Genomic DNA, 18,170 nt, shown 5'->3' on the forward strand with positions numbered 1-18,170 from the left:
AAATACTTCGGCAAGCAGACAAGATGATACCAACAACATTGCCGGTACCGACAGCGAAAGCTTTCGTTCTCAGTATTGCAAGTAACTTGCTCGAAGGTGCAGCAATGGATGATGTGATGGAGTTGAGTTGAGGCATTTCGTATTCTAACTCGAGTCCGACTTCATTCCACTGATCACAGGCCAGAGCAGCGACGGCATGCATGACGTCTCCTGAATCAAATGAGTATTTTAGGCAATACCGGGTCATTATAGTTTGAAAGTGATGGACAGCATGTAACCGATGAAGACTCGTTGACAACATAAAATATTAAACGTGCATGTCAATGGCTCACAAACACAAACATGCAGATACATGCGTCTACATGTCTCACCTGCTGGCTGTGACAACAACCAAGTCTCATCACGACCTGCACCCACCTGTAAGAAAACAAAGTGTCGCTTACTATAAACACAATCGTTCCGATCCGTCGTCATCAATAATACATAAATGTTAATTAAACAAGACTGTCACGTGACTCACGTGCACGTAGTGTATGTATCTATTGTATGTGATTCGAGTGTATGGAAATATACAAAGTGACAGACACACGTCAAACACGAACAAACAAATAATTGTTCTATTTCTAAACTCAAATCCACAGGCTCCGTCAGTACCAGATGAAACAAGCAAAATGATTAAAAGGCACGTCATTCTACCGTACGTATGAACAATGTATACCGTGTGCTGGTCATACTCTATCGGCTCCTGATATTCTGAGACACGAGATGTCCTCATCTTTCTGTTGGACTTCACTCTCCAGTTCTCTAATCTATGCAACACAAACACAACTCGTCACACAGACAAATACAGAGTTGACACACGTTTGCCGTCAAACGTTCGTAAGCAAAGAAGAGCACCAGTAACCCACCTATTTCTTACTTGTACAGTCTATTTTCAACTCACAACACCCAAACTCCTACCTACACACTTTGTTGTCTATTCTTCTTCTCGTCGGCCTTTCTGTATATCGAATGTATACGATGCAGAGTACATGCGATACGCTTGTATATACACTGTGTTGCAACATACACGTGTCGTCCACTGTCTCATGTTTGTTACCCGACCGAGACTCATGATACAGTTTAGTTATTTGTAATCTAACCCACACATTTTGTAAAGTCTAAATTTGTTTGTACAAGTAGCAATCCTCGTTCTAGAGATAACACATTGTCATTACTTTGTGTTGATCTTGCCGTCACATAGCAGACACGTGACCTTTCACATAACGATGAGATGTGACTGTAAGTACATCACAAAACTTACTCAAAGTCTCCAATAAACAAAACTAGTAAATGAAGCTGTGTTTACACCGTCGCTTCACAGCTACGAGCGACTGTGTGTGTGTGTGTGTGTGTGTGTGTGTGTGTGTGTGTGTGTGTGTGTGTGTATGTGTGTGTTTGTGTGTTTGTGTGTGTTTGCGTGTTGTGTGTGTGTGTGTGTGTGTGTGTGTGTGTGTGTGTGTGTGTGTGTGTTTGCGTGTTGTGTGTGTGTGTGTGTGTGTGTGTGTGTGGCACGTGTGTGTGTGTGGCACGTGTGTGTGTGTGTGTGTGTGTGTGTGTGTGTGTGCGCGCGCGCGCGCGTGTGTGTGTTTGCTTATCTTGTTGTGTGTGTGTGTGTGTGTGTGTGTGTGTGTGTGTGTGTGTGTGTGTGTGTGTGTGTGTGTGTGTGGCACGTGTGTATTTATTATAAATATTAATGTACATTGTATTAATTTATGTCTATTTATTGTCATTATCATTATTTATTCATTAGCTTGTTGCTTGAATGTATAATTCTTTGAAAACACAAGGATGCGTCGATGTGATTAAAGATGACTAACTAAATATTATCAATTTTCACACTACACTTCGAATTCAGCACAAGTGATAGAAGTGACGTTGTGTGTGTGTGTGTGTGTGTGTGTGTGTGTGTGTGTGTGTGTGTGTGTGTGTGTGTGTATTGTAAATATCAATGTATATTTATTAAATTTTGTTAAATTATTGTCATTACTTAATTGATGCCAGTATGTAAACGGCAATTCTTTGAAAACACCTGGATTTATCAATGTGATTAAAGATAATTAACTAAATACCATCAATGTTCCACACTACTTCGAATTCACACAGCACGGCGCGGGCTTGTTATCCACGTTATGTCTCAATTCTGCATGTATAGCGCTCTTGCATCACTGAAAGTTAATAAATTAATTAACTATTGAGATGGACTATCAGATCATTATCATACTTTTATTGAACCGTCGCCATCTTTCGTTCTGCTAATTCGTTGTAGCTAGAGATCGGTGTACGTCTCCTAGCTGCATAGAAAATACTGTGAAGCGACATGCGTGTATATCTAGCGACTGGATCCAGAAGATATTAAGCATCGTCAACGTTTCCTACGAATCTTTCTTGCAAGACGACGTCGATCGTTCATCATCAGTCTTACTTAGAACATATTGCTCTCTTGAAGATTGCGGATGACATGCTGGTGGTGCGCATACAACGGTGCCTATCTAGATGCATGGTCCCATGGGACCTTCGCTTGGCTTCTTGTAGAACGATAAATTCGTTTGTTTTGCGATTCTTTTGTAAAAAGTAACAAACGCATACAACTATTACCTGAACTTTACTCTGCGCTTCTTAGTTTGACGACAGTTTGACCGTAAAATGGAGGTTTACGACATCTCGGCTTTTCTGTCATAGTGCGCGGGATTGTTGCGTCACCCATTGGTGGTGTGCCAAAAGACTGCTGATTGACTCAACAAATTCCCGAGAGTGATTCAAGCTGACAAGCTAGTATTACGTCACCTGCATTTCGCGTCCCAAACGATTGCTGATTGGCTCGACAAACTCCCCGAGCGTGACACACGCTTACAAACAAACAAACATAGATAGATACTTACAAACATAGGTACAAACATACCGACAGACAGACCGGAAGTCAATTCAACCCGTTTAGAGTGAGCTTCTCGCGAAGCAGTGCACCACTTATTGTGGTGTACTTCTTTTACGCTCGTAGCTTAACTAGATGTAACAATCTAATCCAACAATCAACGTTTTCGTTTCTTCTTGCTGGTTAAAAGGCAGCAGTGTTGACTTGTGACTGGCTGAAGCAGCCATTGCATGCAGAGATGAATAAATCTTGTTGGTTTTTATTTCATTCAACTTGGACTGTTGGAGACTATTTTTGCAGTAGTTATTGTCTTATCAGGTCGTCTTCATTTTCTATTTTCTTTTCTCTTGCAGCATGTGTACAGTGTGATGGAGGAATAATGATAATAATACATTCTTGTGTATGCAGGATGGATGGACAAGTTTGATTGTGGCAGCATGGAAAGGATTTGGCGATATAGTGAATATACTTTTGAAGACCAAAGATATTTAATGTGATGAAGAAGAGTGATTGGGTGAGTTTGAGTATTGAGAGGTTGAGTTGATATTGTGGTGTCTGTTCTGCATGTATTAAACATATTTGTGAGTGTAATGCATTCATTTTGCTATTGTTTGTGTTGGTGTGTTGATCATTCTATTGAATGTCTCATTGTGTGTGTTGAATGGAATGTCTGTTGCTTTAATATATTTTAACATAAACACTCTCTCACTATCTTATCAGTTTCTTGTTTACTCAGTTGGAATGGACAGCCATCCATGTTGCTGCAGAGAATAATCACGTGACCATTGTAGAGAGACTTTTGTCTTGTTGTGTTCCTGTTGATATCAATGATGTTGATGGTTGTACACCACTGTGGTATGCTGCCCGTTTTCGTCATGTGTGGTGTGCTGATGTTCTCCTAAAACATGGAGCGAGTCCCCAACATGAGAGGTGATGCATTCAATATCCTTCAGTCAATATTATTACTAACGTGATGTCATTGTGGGATAGTCAGCGGGGAATATCACCACTGGAGGCTGACAAGCAATTTGGTCACAGTGATGTGGTTGAGATGATGGAAGAAGCCATAAGATGTAAGCAAAAGAAGCAATTAATTTGTGTTTTTGTTTTTTCTTCTTTTGATTTAATGTGATGATTTTGGTGTGAGGTCGGATTGATATTGTTGAATGATTTGCTTGTTATCTTGTCTGTCGAGCTATTGTAGTGATGTGCTGCTTTTGATCTTCTCACTTCTTTTCCTCTCAACATTTGGGTTGAGGTGATGTGTCTGCTTGTTTTATTGTGTGTTGTGTGTCTGTGTGTCTGTCCATTTGTCAATCAAATCAGTTAATGAGTTAATAATATTTTACTGTGGTGTATGTGTCTGTACGGCATCATTAAGCTACGAGCGTAAAAGAAGTACACCACAATAAGTGGTGCACTGCTTCGCGAGAAGCTCACTCTAAACGGGTTGAATTGACTTCCGGTCTGTCTGTCGGTATGTTTGTACCTATGTTTGTAAGTATCTATCTATGTTTGTTTGTTTGTAAGCGTGTGTCACGCTCGGGGAGTTTGTCGAGCCAATCAGCAATCGTTTGGGACGCGAAATGCAGGTGACGTAATACTAGCTTGTCAGCGTGAATCACTCTCGGGAATTTGTTGAGTCAATCAGCAGTCTTTTGGCACACCACCAATGGGTGACGCAACAATCCCGCGCACTATGACAGAAAAGCCGAGATGTCGTAAACCTCCATTTTACGGTCAAACTGTCGTCAAACTAAGAAGCGCAGAGTAAAGTTCAGGTAATAGTTGTATGCGTTTGTTACTTTTTACAAAAGAATCGCAAAACAAACGAATTTATCGTTCTACAAGAAGCCAAGCGAAGGTCCCATGGGACCATGCATCTAGATAGGCACCGTTGTATGCGCACCACCAGCATGTCATCCGCAATCTTCAAGAGAGCAATATGTTCTAAGTAAGACTGATGATGAACGATCGACGTCGTCTTGCAAGAAAGATTCGTAGGAAACGTTGACGATGCTTAATATCTTCTGGATCCAGTCGCTAGATATACACGCATGTCGCTTCACAGTATTTTCTATGCAGCTAGGAGACGTACACCGATCTCTAGCTACAACGAATTAGCAGAACGAAAGATGGCGACGGTTCAATAAAAGTATGATAATGATCTGATAGTCCATCTCAATAGTTAATTAATTTATTAACTTTCAGTGATGCAAGAGCGCTATACATGCAGAATTGAGACATAACGTGGATAACAAGCCCGCGCCGTGCTGTGTGAATTCGAAGTAGTGTGGAACATTGATGGTATTTAGTTAATTATCTTTAATCAAATTGATAAATCCAGGTGTTTTCAAAGAATTGCCGTTTACATACTGGCATCAATTAAGCTAATAATTAATATGATTAATTAATAATAATGACAATAATTTAACAAAATTTAATAAATATACATTGATATTTACAATAAATACACACACATGCATGTACACACGCACACGTACACACACACACACACACACACACACACACACACACACGCATGTACACACGCACACGTACACACACACACACACACACACACACACACACACACACACACACACACACACACACACACACACACACACACACACACATTGATATACACACATTGATATACACACAAACATAGACACATACACACACACGCTCGTAGCTGTGAAGCGACGGTGTAAACACAGCTTCATTTACTAGTTAAGCTACGAGCGTAAAAGAAGTACACCACAATAAGTGGTGGACTGCTTCGCGAGAAGCTCACTCTAAACGGGTTGAATTGACTTCCGGTCTGTCTGTCGGTATGTTTGTACCTATCTATCTATGTTTGTTTGTAAGCGTGTGTCACGCTCGGGGAGTTTGTCGAGCCAATCAGCAATCGTTTTGGGACGCAAACGTAGGTGACGTAACAATCCAACGCCTAAACAATGGCCTGACGTAACAATCCCGCGCATAATGACCAGTGACCAATCGCCGGTGAGAATTCATTAGCGTCCCAACTTTACGAAGATGAGGAAGCATTTGAGACAAGCGACTAGAACAGAACGTTCTGAAGACTTTACAAGGTACTTGCAGTTGAATGACTCGACTTTTCACTTTGTACACGGTGTTGCGAAGGAAAATAATTTTTTTGTTATGTTTTGCAGCTGCACGAACCGCAGAAAAACAGAAGAGACAGCAGGCTTTACAAGGTTTTCTACCTCAACGTGACTGCATGTTTAGAATGATCCTACGAAAGAGATTTCGTGTTTTGCAGCTGCACGAAAGATTCAGCTGAACTGGCGGTAAGTACGCGGTCGGCAGAAACGCATGCATCGCAAAGCTGTATAGAAGTGGCAAATGCATGCCAAGCTTCGCCCTGTGGATCGCTGTCAGCTCCGTTGGCCGTTGATTCGGACGATGTCGGGCATTGCCTAGAGGTCGCACCTATAGCTATGAATGATAGCTGTAGTAGCCGGACTGACGTCGAGGTCTTTGATGTACCGGTCAGTCTGGCGGGTGCCGACCTCGGCAAACCTCTTAGTCTTGCCAGTGCAAGTCGCTGGCAGTCGATTGATGATGGTGCGACAGTGACGCGTGATATCTATACAGTTGAAAGTACCGTGCAATCTACGTGTACCAGTGTACTTGCGCGCGTACAGATGCATGATGTATCTGAAAGCATAGCACTTTCAGAGTGTTTGACATGTAAAAGTGGTACGTGTACATGTCGTGATACGTGTATGTCTTCGCATCACGGTGAGTCACCAAAATCCAAACGGCGACGTCTTGATCGTGAACGCCAACGACGTCGTCGTGCGAGCGAGAGTAAACTCGAAAGATCTAATGGTCTAGATTGCAATGCCGAGAATCGGCGTCGTCGTCGTTCGCGAGAAAGTGGCATGCAGTCGCACACGACGAAAGCGCGCAAAGTAGAAACTGTTGACGATCGTCAACTCCGTTTGAAGCTTCAAACATTGGCACTGCATGTCGCCAATAGCCGGGCTCGTGAGAGTGAGAAGAAGCGCTCCACCAGGCTTGAAGCGGTTGCTAGACAGGTCGCTAGAGACGAGCTCGTGAAACTGACGAGAAGCGCGTTGTCAGGCTTCAAACGGTGTCTGCGCGTAGTGCCGCTAAGCGAGCTCGTGAAACTGACGATGAGCGTGTAGTCAGACTTCAACAGATGACTACACGTGATTTCGATAGACGAGCTCGTGAAACTGACGAAGAGCGTGCTGTCAGGCTTCAAGCCGTGTCTTCGCATGTTTCTGATAGACGAGCTCGTGAAACTGACGAAGAGCGTGTTGTCAGGCTACAAGCCATGGCTACACGTGATTCCTATAGACGAGCTCGTGAAACTGACGAGGAGCTCACTGTCAGGCTTCAAGCGATGTCTGCACGTGTTTCTGACAGACGAGCTCGTGAAACTGACGAGGAGCGTGCCGCTACGCTCCGATTAGACGCTGAACAGGTCTCTACTAGACGAGCCCATGAGACAGTAGAAAAAACTAGCGAACGTAAAGCATACATGTCTCACCAAAAAGCTAGGCGACGATCAGTAGAGACTGATATTGAACGCTCAGCGAGACTAGAGCAAGATGCCGCTAGCAAGGCAAACAATCGCGTTTGTGAATCGCACGAGCAAACGGAAGTGCGTCGAAGTCGTGACATTGTACGTCACAATCGCAAGCGCAGACGCGATAGCACAGCCGCGGTACCGTCTACTGATGATATCGCCGGTATCGGTACAAAAGCAGACTCTTTTTGGCGTAGTTGGAATACGAACGCCTTCAAGCAGAAGGCACAAGCAGATTTGGTTCGCTTTCATCGCGAAATTTCTACGTTGCATTTCTCGGAATGTGACGTTTGTCGTGAGGCGTGGCCTTCGATGAAAGTTTAATTAGGCGGAGCAGAGCGTTTCCTACTCTGTTTCCGACGGGTGCTGGTGAGTATCTGGCGCCGAGAAAGCGACGGCTAACGCTCGGTCAGTACTCGAAGCATCTCATTCGCTATCGTGACGGACGGTTTGCGCAGCATCCCAGATTTCGTTACTTTGCACTGAACACCATGATGAGATGGCGAGCTCTCGAGACAGGCCGTGTGTTTGTCAAACAGAGAATTGGTGAAAACCATCTGAACGTGGAAGAACCGAAGGATATGGTTAATCGAGGTGAGACTTCGTTTGCATCTCGAGTAATGAGGTTTAGTAGTTCTTTGCATGGAACTAGACAGTACTGGTGTACTCAAGGACTAAACCTAGCGGCCATGCAAGAGGCACTAGGCATGCCGACTATATTCGTTACGCTTAGTGCTGCTGATACTCAATGGCCAGAGCTTCAGGACTTGATGCGTCACTATAGGCCAAACGCTAATCAAGACAGGGCCAGTGAGAGAATAAAGGCGGTCATTGAAAATCCTCATTTGACCGATTGGTTCTCTTTGCACAGAGCAGAAAAATTTATGCGATACTTTTTGCAAAAACAGTCTTGGTGCTGTAGATTTCTGGGCACGCATTGAGTATCAGCACAGAGGTAGTTCTCATTTGCATGGTGTGGCAGGGCTGGCCGATGCTCCACATTCTGATAAGATAAGTTCAGAGTGGGCATGCATGCACAGAGCATCCGAGTCGGGCGAATCCGAAGCCACTAGCGAACAAATGAGAAGGGCAGAGGACGTTGCACAGGAGGTGTATGACTTTGCTGATGCCCTGGTAACTACGTGGAATCCCACGTTGAATGAAACGGGGGAGGGTCACATGCCTCGAGCAGAAATGCACCCCTGTCACAAACGACATAGAGATGTGACCGACGAAGAGCAGGATTATGCTGAACTAATAGCCAATGTGCAGAGGCATACGAAATGTTCAACGGCTTACTGTCTTCGCCGTGCTAAACGTAAGAGGACCTCTGCCCTAGCAGGGGACAACGATCATGGCAGTGAAAACGAGCTACAGTGCCGTTTTAAGTTTCCCAAAGTCTTGTCAAGTAGAACACATTTTGAACTACAAGACAAGCAGCCAGAGCTTGTTACGCGGCGAAATGATTCTCGCATTAAAAGACGGCATGTGATGATGTACAGCCACAATGAGAACGGATGTGCATGGGCAGACAGATATCGATGAAGGTGCATGTGATCAACAATCAGTAAAGAACACCCACCTCCACCAAAACCTGTTTATGACAACATAGAGAACTAAAAGTAAGTGCCTGTAAACTAGTATAAGGATGGGACAGTGTGTTAGTTAGGTTAGTTAAGTTATAAGCATGGCAGTATAGCTAGGCTGTGCATGGTACCTTTGAGGGCATGCAGCCTCTAATTAAAGGCGACTTCTAATCGAGAGTGACTTTCATGAAGAAATATAGTATAGGTACAGAATCTACATATGGTGTGTTTGTGTGTGTGTGTGTGTGTGTGTGTGTGTGTGTGTGTGTGTGTGTGTGTGTGTGTGTGTGTGTGTGTGTGAGTGTGTGTGTGTGTGTGCACGCACGTGCATTTTGTCTGCTTTAATTCTATCTACTGTGTCTGTCTTACAGATGGAAATGCCAAGTTGTTGTACGCTGATGGTCAGGATGTCAAGCTAATGGATCTCAATACAAAGTCAATTGAAGGCTTTGCCAAACACAGACTGTCAATTGTGCAGGTCGCCTTCCACTTCCATACAGGCATGGTAAGTTTGTATACACACTTAGTCTACATGTTTATTGTCCTTCTAACTGTTTGTTGATTTAGATCTACTTTGGTGAATACCAAAGGAATCGTATATGTGCAGTTTCCACCGACAACAGGGCAGAGCCAAACCCGATTCTCACAACATTGGAAGGCACTCGTAACCCTGACGGTGTTGCTGTCAAATACTTGAACGACTGGATCTATTGGTTGATCGAGTCCTGCTTATCGTACGATCTTTATTGCTAAATTGGATGGTTTGTATTTTCGAGTTTTTATGAATAAGAGTATGAAGTTGGACGAGCTGCATGGTCTTGCTGTTGATCCATTGAGAGGGTATCTGTTCTGGGCTGATTGGGGGATCACTCACATATCGGTGTTGCTGCTATGGATGGAACGGAACAGAGACACGTTGTGGTGGATGGATATGTGTGGCTGAATGGAATAGCAGTTGATACGATAACACAGAGGATCTACTGGGTGGACAGCAATCATGGAGTGGTAAGTCAAGATGCACACACACACACACACACACACACACACACACACACACACACACACACACACACACACACACACACACACACACACACACACACACACACACACACACACACACACACACACACACACACACACACACACACACACACACACAAACACAAATTGTAGAGCGCTGGGTGTGTGTTAGTCTAATAAATCTTTGTTGGTGTTATGTGTTTGTGTGTTTTTATAGGTTGAGGTCTGTGATTATTTGGGTCACAATTGAAGAGTTATTATACAGGGTGGTGTTGGACGGCCTCTCTTTATTGTGTTGTATGAGGAAAAGGTGTACGTGTCGTCTGATTGGGGACCGAGGAAGGAGGGAAGAGTTTTTGTTGCCAATCGATTTGATGGATCACAGTTGATGATGATTGAGCATGATGTGGACTCTGTACAAGGTATGTGGTGGAGTATTGTATTGGAAGGATGCATGTCACAATACACTAGACTATTGTATTGGAGGAATCCATCTCTCGTATTATTTTAGGGAGGTCAATCAATTATTTATCTTTTCCAGGCATTGCAGTTTATCAGAAACAACAACAGCAACACACTCCCAATCACTGCAATCAAGCGAACTGCAGTCATTATTGTGTCACCAGTTTTGTGTCGGACTACAAGTGTTACTCTCTCGATGGCTCCCATTTGTTGAATGACAAAAAATCATGTTCAGTTGGTAAGACACTCTGTATATGCAGCATCTTGTCACGTTTTCTTTGGTTTCTATTGCATTTAGGTGTTAAAAGATGTAATGACGGTTACTGTAATTGCAATGGACATTGTGTGAAGGATGGCATGCAGCACAAATAAATGTTTGTAAGTTGTCGTATTGATTATCTAGTGTGTGATGGCTGTTGGTAGTTTGATTTCATTTGTAGATGTCGTAGTGACCGCACTGGATCTCGATGCACTGACGTTGTTCGCGAGACTCTGTCTTGTTCCAGCAGTTGATGCCACAACCGTGGACGATGTTATATCTCAGTAGAAGGTCTGCATGTAAGTAACACGACTCATCTGTTTGGTGTGTGTGTGTGTGTGTGTGTGTGTGTGTGTGTGTGTGTGTGTGTGTGTGTGTGTGTGTGTGTGTGTGTGTGTGTGTGTGTGTAACTATATATATATATATATACACTATATATATATATATATATATATATATATATATATATATTTACTTTTACATTTAAACAGAACTAACTACCAAATTCTACACTACGCTACGGTGGGTATATCCCAACTATCAATGTCCTGTACTTCAAGTTGAATTCTTCTGAACAACATCCTTGCATTGTATTTCCACAACTGTACCGAAAGTTGTTGCGTCAAATTCTGGAAAGCTTGATGGAATCGAATTCCGCTGACAGCTGAAGTTTTAGATGCAATAGCTTTTAACGTTTTAATGCTGAACGGAGACCAGAAACCCAATGTTTCCAATACCAAGGGGTAAAAAAGACCACCTGTTGCCAGAACGTTTGCTTCGTGACGTGTGTCCTTCTGTTCTTCACCTGCTTCAGCTGCTGCCCCAGCCCTTACTGCTGCTTTTGTCACGTACAATGGCTGCAATGAGTTTCTGACTGTTATGTCGAAATAAGCTGGTTTGCCCTCTAAAAAGTCAGGATGAAAAACATCACCTGGACGACTTTCGTCACTACCACTGCATCTCACTTCCTTTACCACGTCTTTATTCTCAACTAATAACGCCTGGAAAATGACTTCTGCCAATGCGTTGTGTCTTCTGGTGCGTTCTATATATATATATATAGTGTAACTATAAGCAATTAAGATGCAGAATATGTACAGCCAAAGACAGTCGACTCTGAACAAGAGAGCATGAGTGAAACGGGAAATGTGTCAGAAAAAAATGACAAAACAAGGACAACCTGAAGAATCGATGGCAGAAATAGAACCAGTTGCAATAAAAGAATCGAATGCTCTGGAAGAAACCGGTGAGACACATGATATAAATATACCATAACAGCTAGTATGTGAATCTAAGAAGTACAAATTTAAAAATGTATGTAGAAAGGCTTATTGAGATTTTAGGCAAGCCAGCAGCAGCAAAGCAGTCTAGAACGCTGAAAGTCTATTTTGGTCACCGAAGCTTTTTGAATGTGACAAACACAATTAGTTATGAATGATATGCAAATGTTATATATGCTGTATATGTTTGTAAAGCCTTTACTTGCAGAAGCAATGGTAGAAGCATGTATAGCCTGGACACTAGGCCTTCCTTTGCTTTCGCTGGTACGTCCAGGCGAGGATAGCAACGGCGCGGTATCACGTGCTTTATGGAGACAACATCATGTGATACCATGCCCTTGTTATCTTTGCGTGGAAGGACCAGCGAAAGCAAAGGAAGTCCTAGTGACGAGGCTAGGAAGCATGTGTGTATTAGTGGAGATAACATGGTCTTTTACATGGCTACATCTTAATATATAAATCAAGATGAGTCACTTTCAGAAATTTCGAGTAGTCAGGATATCAGAATAGTGGACAAATGAGCCGAGTTGGGTGAGCAGAGAATAGGCAGAGGCAGACAATTGTGCATGCTTTGTTACTTTTGTGCATTTTCTCTGTGGTAAAGTTTGCCATTTTTGCAGAATCGGCGTACTAGCTAATTTGTCTTACTGTAGGGTTAAACTGAAACGTTACTCGCAGAGAGACACTCGTGAAATGGACTAGTAATAAGCACTATAAACCTTTATGGTAGTCGATATAACGTGAATAGACAGGTTAGTGGATTTATAGACAGATACCCTGTTATACTGGCAGTAACATATTGGCAATAGTGGATGCATGCGTAAGGACATGCTTGCAAGCCAAATGTTGGCAATGGTTAACATCTAGTTGACATTAACTGATTGCATAGTGTACTAATAGTAATATTTTGTTTAATGTGTTCTATTTATTCTCTATCAGCTGAAGAAAGACTAACCTCAGCTGATGAAGAAAGTGAAGAGCTTACTGTACTTCTGTCTGGATCACTGACAGACAGCAAATCAGGTTAATTATCATGCCAGACTAAATAGACAGTGCTGGTTACAAGTTGTACTGTATTATAGTGTGTTAATTTGGTAACTGTATGTCTTGTGTAGATGAGCAACGTAAAGGTGATTTCTCTGAGTGTCAAGTTGCAAATAGTCAAATCAGTCAGCGAAAGATGGAAAGATGTGAGCTTGTGCACGACCAGAGGTTAAAAATAGGTAGTGAAATGTGATGTGTGTGGCATTATAATGTGTAGTGAACATAGAAACAATTATTGAGGTAGTACAGTACTACGTACGTGGCATGGTGTAATATGTGCTTATAAACATGTGTGTGTGTGTGTGTGTGTGTGTGTGTGTGCATGTGTGTGTGTGTGTGTGTGTGTGTGTGTGTGTGTGTGTGTGTGTGTGTGTGTGTGTGTGTGTGTGTGTGTGTGTGTGCGCGCGCGCGCGTGCACATGTCATTAGATCAATAGACAGTAAGGGAGCTTATCACTACCTTACACGTTACATCTTGTGACACAACATCTAACGAATTGCACTGATGTATTTGATTTACTTCGTATACAAGTTCTTTACTGTAGTACTTCGAACACTTGGCATAATGAGTACACGACGAATTTGATCAATTGATATAGAGATGACGTTAATAATGTAGGTTTGCAACTTCTTCTACAAACGATACAACTACACTGACTACAACTTGGTGCAACAAGGCTAATATTATCAATCGTCTTTAGAATCACTAACGGTTCTCAAATCCAGTGAAATAAAGAGTTCAAGTTCAAGCACGCCAATCGGGTTATCATGGCCATCATTTGTAGTGATTTCTATTGTAATGATCTTGACCATTGAGCTTGTCAAAGAATTATTCTACAACTGAAGTAATCGACTGTAGATAGCATGATAGAATTGAGGTGCTCGTGTTTGAAGTATACTGTAATATAAAATGCTTGTATTTATTATTTCTAAGAGCTGAACATGAATTCTGATATTTTGGTTCGTGTCAGGAGACCACACTGTCGCATATACATATTGCGTGACATGACAGTGTCTTGGCTGGACACAACAATCAGACAAATATACAGTGTTTATAATTATTATGAGACATCATATATACAGTAGCCTCGTCTATTGAATCAAAGGTGAATCGATCCTATACTATCACCTAGTCTTGGGCAGACAATGGAATTCAAAAAGTGGGAGGGGTTGGCTTATAGTACAGTATAAGTAACTACAGGTATTGTAGGGTTGAGTTAGATTTGTATTGATCAGTATCAATCGTTTATGCTAAAAAGCTGATTTCTATACCAAACCTCTAACGGAGCAGGTCCATTACTACTCAAGTTTGTCAGTGCAGTGCAAGGGTCTCTTTTGAGGGACCGACTTCGTGTAAAATTTCTCGATAACGCAAACTCTACACTTTCCACTTTATTCGAACACACGCCCACACCGGTCCCGTGTAGACTGTACGTGTCATCGCCCTCTGCAACGCTAGCGCTTCCAGCAACCAAAGATTTCTTGCCGATTAAATAGCGCTAGCGTTTCTCTTTAAATTCTGATTGCATTTGCGCCGAATCCAACGTACACGTATCCTGCACCCAGCACTGCGTGGGGAGTGTACATGTGTCAATTCCTACCATCAATGACCACCTTGCCAATGTTGGTACACTACACGTGACATCTGCTCGCGAACACCATTACTAGTAAAATGGCGGTGTTTGTTGCCTGACAACGAAAGAATGTAACTATTAGCTACTGCGCATGTTTACTCTCACAACGGAATTTGCCTGAATCCGTGTGTAGTCTTAGAATCATAGCAAAGTTCTCTGGAGGTAAACAATCTGTTTGAATCTCTGGAGTTAAGATAAGTAATTCCTTGCTATTTATTGATGTCTAGAAACACGTTGACATCAGCAAAAAGGACAATACAAAATAGAAATTACAATAGACCTCTACTTTGTGAAAAAGGCTGCCCTACAAGGTCGTAGCCGGAAGTTGCAAGCACGCACAGAAACGCATGCACAGACATTCAGGCACAGATAATTACCATGAGACATTTATTATATTATATAGTCTGCTTTCATTATGATAAATGAACATATAAATGTACCAGCCATGAATTAAAGATGAAATGTAGCGAACGTACTCTTTCTGGCTTCATTTTTTGTAAATGTATGCATTGGCAACAGACTTCAGATCAAGTCTGTCAGTGATATCCTGATGATCCTGCACTACCATCATGATATCACTGACAGACTCGATCTGAAGTCTGTTGTCAATGGATAAAATTACAAAAAATGAAGCCAGAAAAAGAACGTTTGCTACATTTCATCTTTAATTTATGGCTGGTACATTTATATGCTCATTTATCATAACGAAAGCAGACTATATAATATAATAAATGTCTGATGGTCATTATCTGTGTCTGTCTGCGCATGTGCTTATCTGCGTGCTTGCAAAATTTTCAACCCAGGAGAAGCAGGGGTGAAGGTTCCAGCTGCTCTGATAGTAAACAAAGTTCCTGCATTGGGTACAGCTGGTTGTGTACCAACGATAACGTGCTGCACGTGCAAGGTCAGGTAATGGTATAGCTAGCAAACTGAGATAGAAACACCTGCACACGTCCTATTCAGAGCCAGGTAACAATTTAGGGGCCAAAGCACGGGCTGTTCCTGTACGAGTTGGGAGAATGTGCTCACCACAAAGTTCGAACCTAGGGATGACGTGAATCGTCTGCTACATCCGGATGAAGCAGGGATCCGGTGCATCAAGCCTGTGCAGTTGTGCTGCAAGACACTTAGGAGTTCAAATTCTTACGCTGGGAAGACTAGACAGCATCGAAGAGCTAGTATATGCCAAAAGAGCGAGCTTGTGACAATGTCAGCGGAGAACATTCAGCGCGTACCTATAAATACGCGCAGTTTCCGCTAGTAGAGTCAAATAAAAGTCAAACGAATTGGGGGCCGTACTATAATTCCTTCCAACTCTCTCTTATGACATTATTACCTGCAGACTGGTGATGCAAAGGAAAAACGACTGTCCGACGAAAGAGGCGTACGTCGGCTCAATGAGCATGTGTACAGGGACTATTCTGTTCACGGGGACTATTCTGTTTATATTTGCTCCTATTCTGTTCATATTTGCTCCTATTCTGTTCACCGGGGACTATCTTGTTCACGCAATTTGAACCCACCCTAGCGGGGACTTTCCTGTTCACTGGAGACTATCCTGTTCACTGGGGACTATCCTGTTCACATGAACAGGATAGTTCCCAGTGAACAGGATAGTCCCCGCTATAGCGTGGACTATTCTGTTCACCGGGGACTATCTTGTTCACAGGCGACTATTCTGTTCACGACGACTATTCTGCATGTTTATACTAGCCATATGCATAGTGTTCATGGCGACTATCCTGTTCACAGGCGACTTATAATCCTGTTCACAGGTGACAATGTTGTTTACGTTCACCGGGGACTATCCTGTTCACGGCGACTATCGGCTACTATGTATTCTGTTTACGGCGACTATAGATCTGCGTGTTCACTAGAGCTTCTGTTCTCTAGCTAGACACTTTTGTTCACTAGCTAGACACTTTTGTTCATTGTCAACAGTCTCATCAATCCATACGCACAACACTTACCGTACTAGCTCTTGCTCAATTTAGCTATCTAGTTACCTGCCTGTAGGATACGTGGCTGACAACACTACCATATCGTAGACTCTTCCAATGTGCTCAACTAAAGTGGTTCTCTCTGGTGTATACAGATCCTAGGAATGTGTGTATTACAACTAATAATTTTCTGATTGTCCATGTGTGATTACGTAATTCCTAGATAAGTATGATATCTATACTGTACAGTGTCTGTGACAGAAGGTTGGCGAGTGGTTGCAAGAAGCTAGTAAATTTACAGCAACTATAATGCAATTAATGCATAGTAAGTTAATTGCGTCAGTAACAGGTATCGATGGTTGTAAGCAAGCACCAGCAAGTCATCTGGGGTAGGAAAATTAATTGAAAATTGAGACTGTGAATTACTATTTTCCTCATATACAATGAACAAAAACACATTTTATAATATCTATTTTGTGTGTCTGTGTGTGTCTCTGTGTAAATTTTAAATGACAGTTCTGTATGTCCTTTATTAACTGTGGATACTGTATGCCTTCAGTAGGCGTGAAAGAAATTCATACATATGAGTACCATACTATAATACATTTCTATATCACACAGAAATTGCCATGCATCGATCGATCAATCTTAGACACAGATTTAAAAGAAGTCTAGTGTTTTGAGTGTGGGGGGAGGTTGCATAGGCTATTGTGTTAAAAATGATGTCATAACTGCCGCCAGGTCATTGCCTACAATTCCTGTTGGACGTCTCTAGATGGGAAGACTGACTCAAGTATACTTTTATGTTATAACTTAACAGATGTGTCAAAGTAGATAATGAGTAGTTATTTACAGCTACAATAGCATATAGTGCACAAGTTTTATTTGAAATAGTGCACCGTTAATTAATTGGTTTTGAGACTAGACAGATTTTTCGTTGAATTAGATAGGCTACAGATAAAGATCGGATAAACAAACAATAAATGTTTTTGCAGAGTTACTGTTGATGTAATTCAAATAATTGTTGTGAACAGAATACGTGTAGTCGCCTGTGAACAGGATAGTCGCCATGAACACTATGCATATGGCTAGTGTGAACATGCAGAATAGTCGCGGAAACAGGATAGTCGCCTGTGAACAAGATAGTCGCCTGTGAACAGGACAGTCCCCGGTGAACAGGATTATAAGTCGCCTGTGAACAGGATAGTCACTATGAACACTGTATGCACATGGCTAGTGTGAACATGCAGAATAGTCGTCGTGAGCAGGATAGTTAGTCGCCTGTGAACAAGATAGTCCCCGGTGAACAGGATAGTCCCCGCTAGGGTGGGTTCAAATTGCGTGAACAAGATAGTCCCCGGTAAACAGAATAGAAGCAAATATGAACAGAATAGGAGCAAATATAAACAGAATAGTCCACGTGAACAGGATAGTCCACGTG

General features: G+C 42.3%; 4 protein-coding genes across 4 annotated transcripts in view; 2 read left to right on the forward strand and 2 right to left on the reverse strand.

Annotated features, from left to right (window-relative positions):
* LOC134177336 (uncharacterized) overlaps nucleotides 1-652 on the reverse strand; it is an 869-nt gene extending 217 nt beyond the window's left edge. Inside the window, exons 1-2 of the mRNA XM_062644109.1 lie at nucleotides 372-652; nucleotides 1-210 (exon numbers count right to left, since the gene is read on the reverse strand). The exon at nucleotides 1-210 is cut by the window's left edge and continues 217 nt beyond it. Of these exons, the coding sequence (XP_062500093.1) occupies nucleotides 1-210; nucleotides 372-474 (313 nt within the window). The 5' untranslated portion in view covers nucleotides 475-652. The remainder of the gene's footprint in view (nucleotides 211-371) is intronic.
* A 6,457-nt stretch (nucleotides 653-7,109) lies between these two features.
* Nucleotides 7,110-7,826, forward strand: LOC134177605 (uncharacterized). The gene has a single exon (XM_062644381.1). The coding sequence runs from the start codon at nucleotides 7,110-7,112 to the stop codon at nucleotides 7,824-7,826; it is 717 nt and encodes a 238-aa protein (XP_062500365.1).
* Nucleotides 7,827-11,312: 3,486 nt separating this feature from the next.
* LOC134177606 (uncharacterized) lies at nucleotides 11,313-12,724 on the reverse strand. The gene is made up of 2 exons (XM_062644382.1): nucleotides 12,691-12,724; nucleotides 11,313-11,877 (listed from the first exon to the last, which is right to left on the reverse strand). The coding sequence occupies exons 1-2, from the start codon at nucleotides 12,722-12,724 to the stop codon at nucleotides 11,345-11,347; spliced, it is 567 nt and encodes a 188-aa protein (XP_062500366.1). The 3' UTR covers nucleotides 11,313-11,344.
* LOC134177366 (uncharacterized) lies at nucleotides 12,617-14,119 on the forward strand. The gene is made up of 3 exons (XM_062644139.1): nucleotides 12,617-13,135; nucleotides 13,228-13,335; nucleotides 13,857-14,119. Exons 1-3 carry the CDS (start codon nucleotides 13,027-13,029, stop codon nucleotides 13,997-13,999), a joined length of 360 nt encoding a protein of 119 aa, XP_062500123.1. The 5' UTR covers nucleotides 12,617-13,026; the 3' UTR covers nucleotides 14,000-14,119.
* The last annotated feature ends 4,051 nt before the right edge of the window (nucleotides 14,120-18,170 follow it).

This window comes from Corticium candelabrum, chromosome 3 (genome assembly GCF_963422355.1).
Source record: "Corticium candelabrum chromosome 3, ooCorCand1.1, whole genome shotgun sequence".
NCBI lineage: Eukaryota > Metazoa > Porifera > Homoscleromorpha > Homosclerophorida > Plakinidae > Corticium > Corticium candelabrum.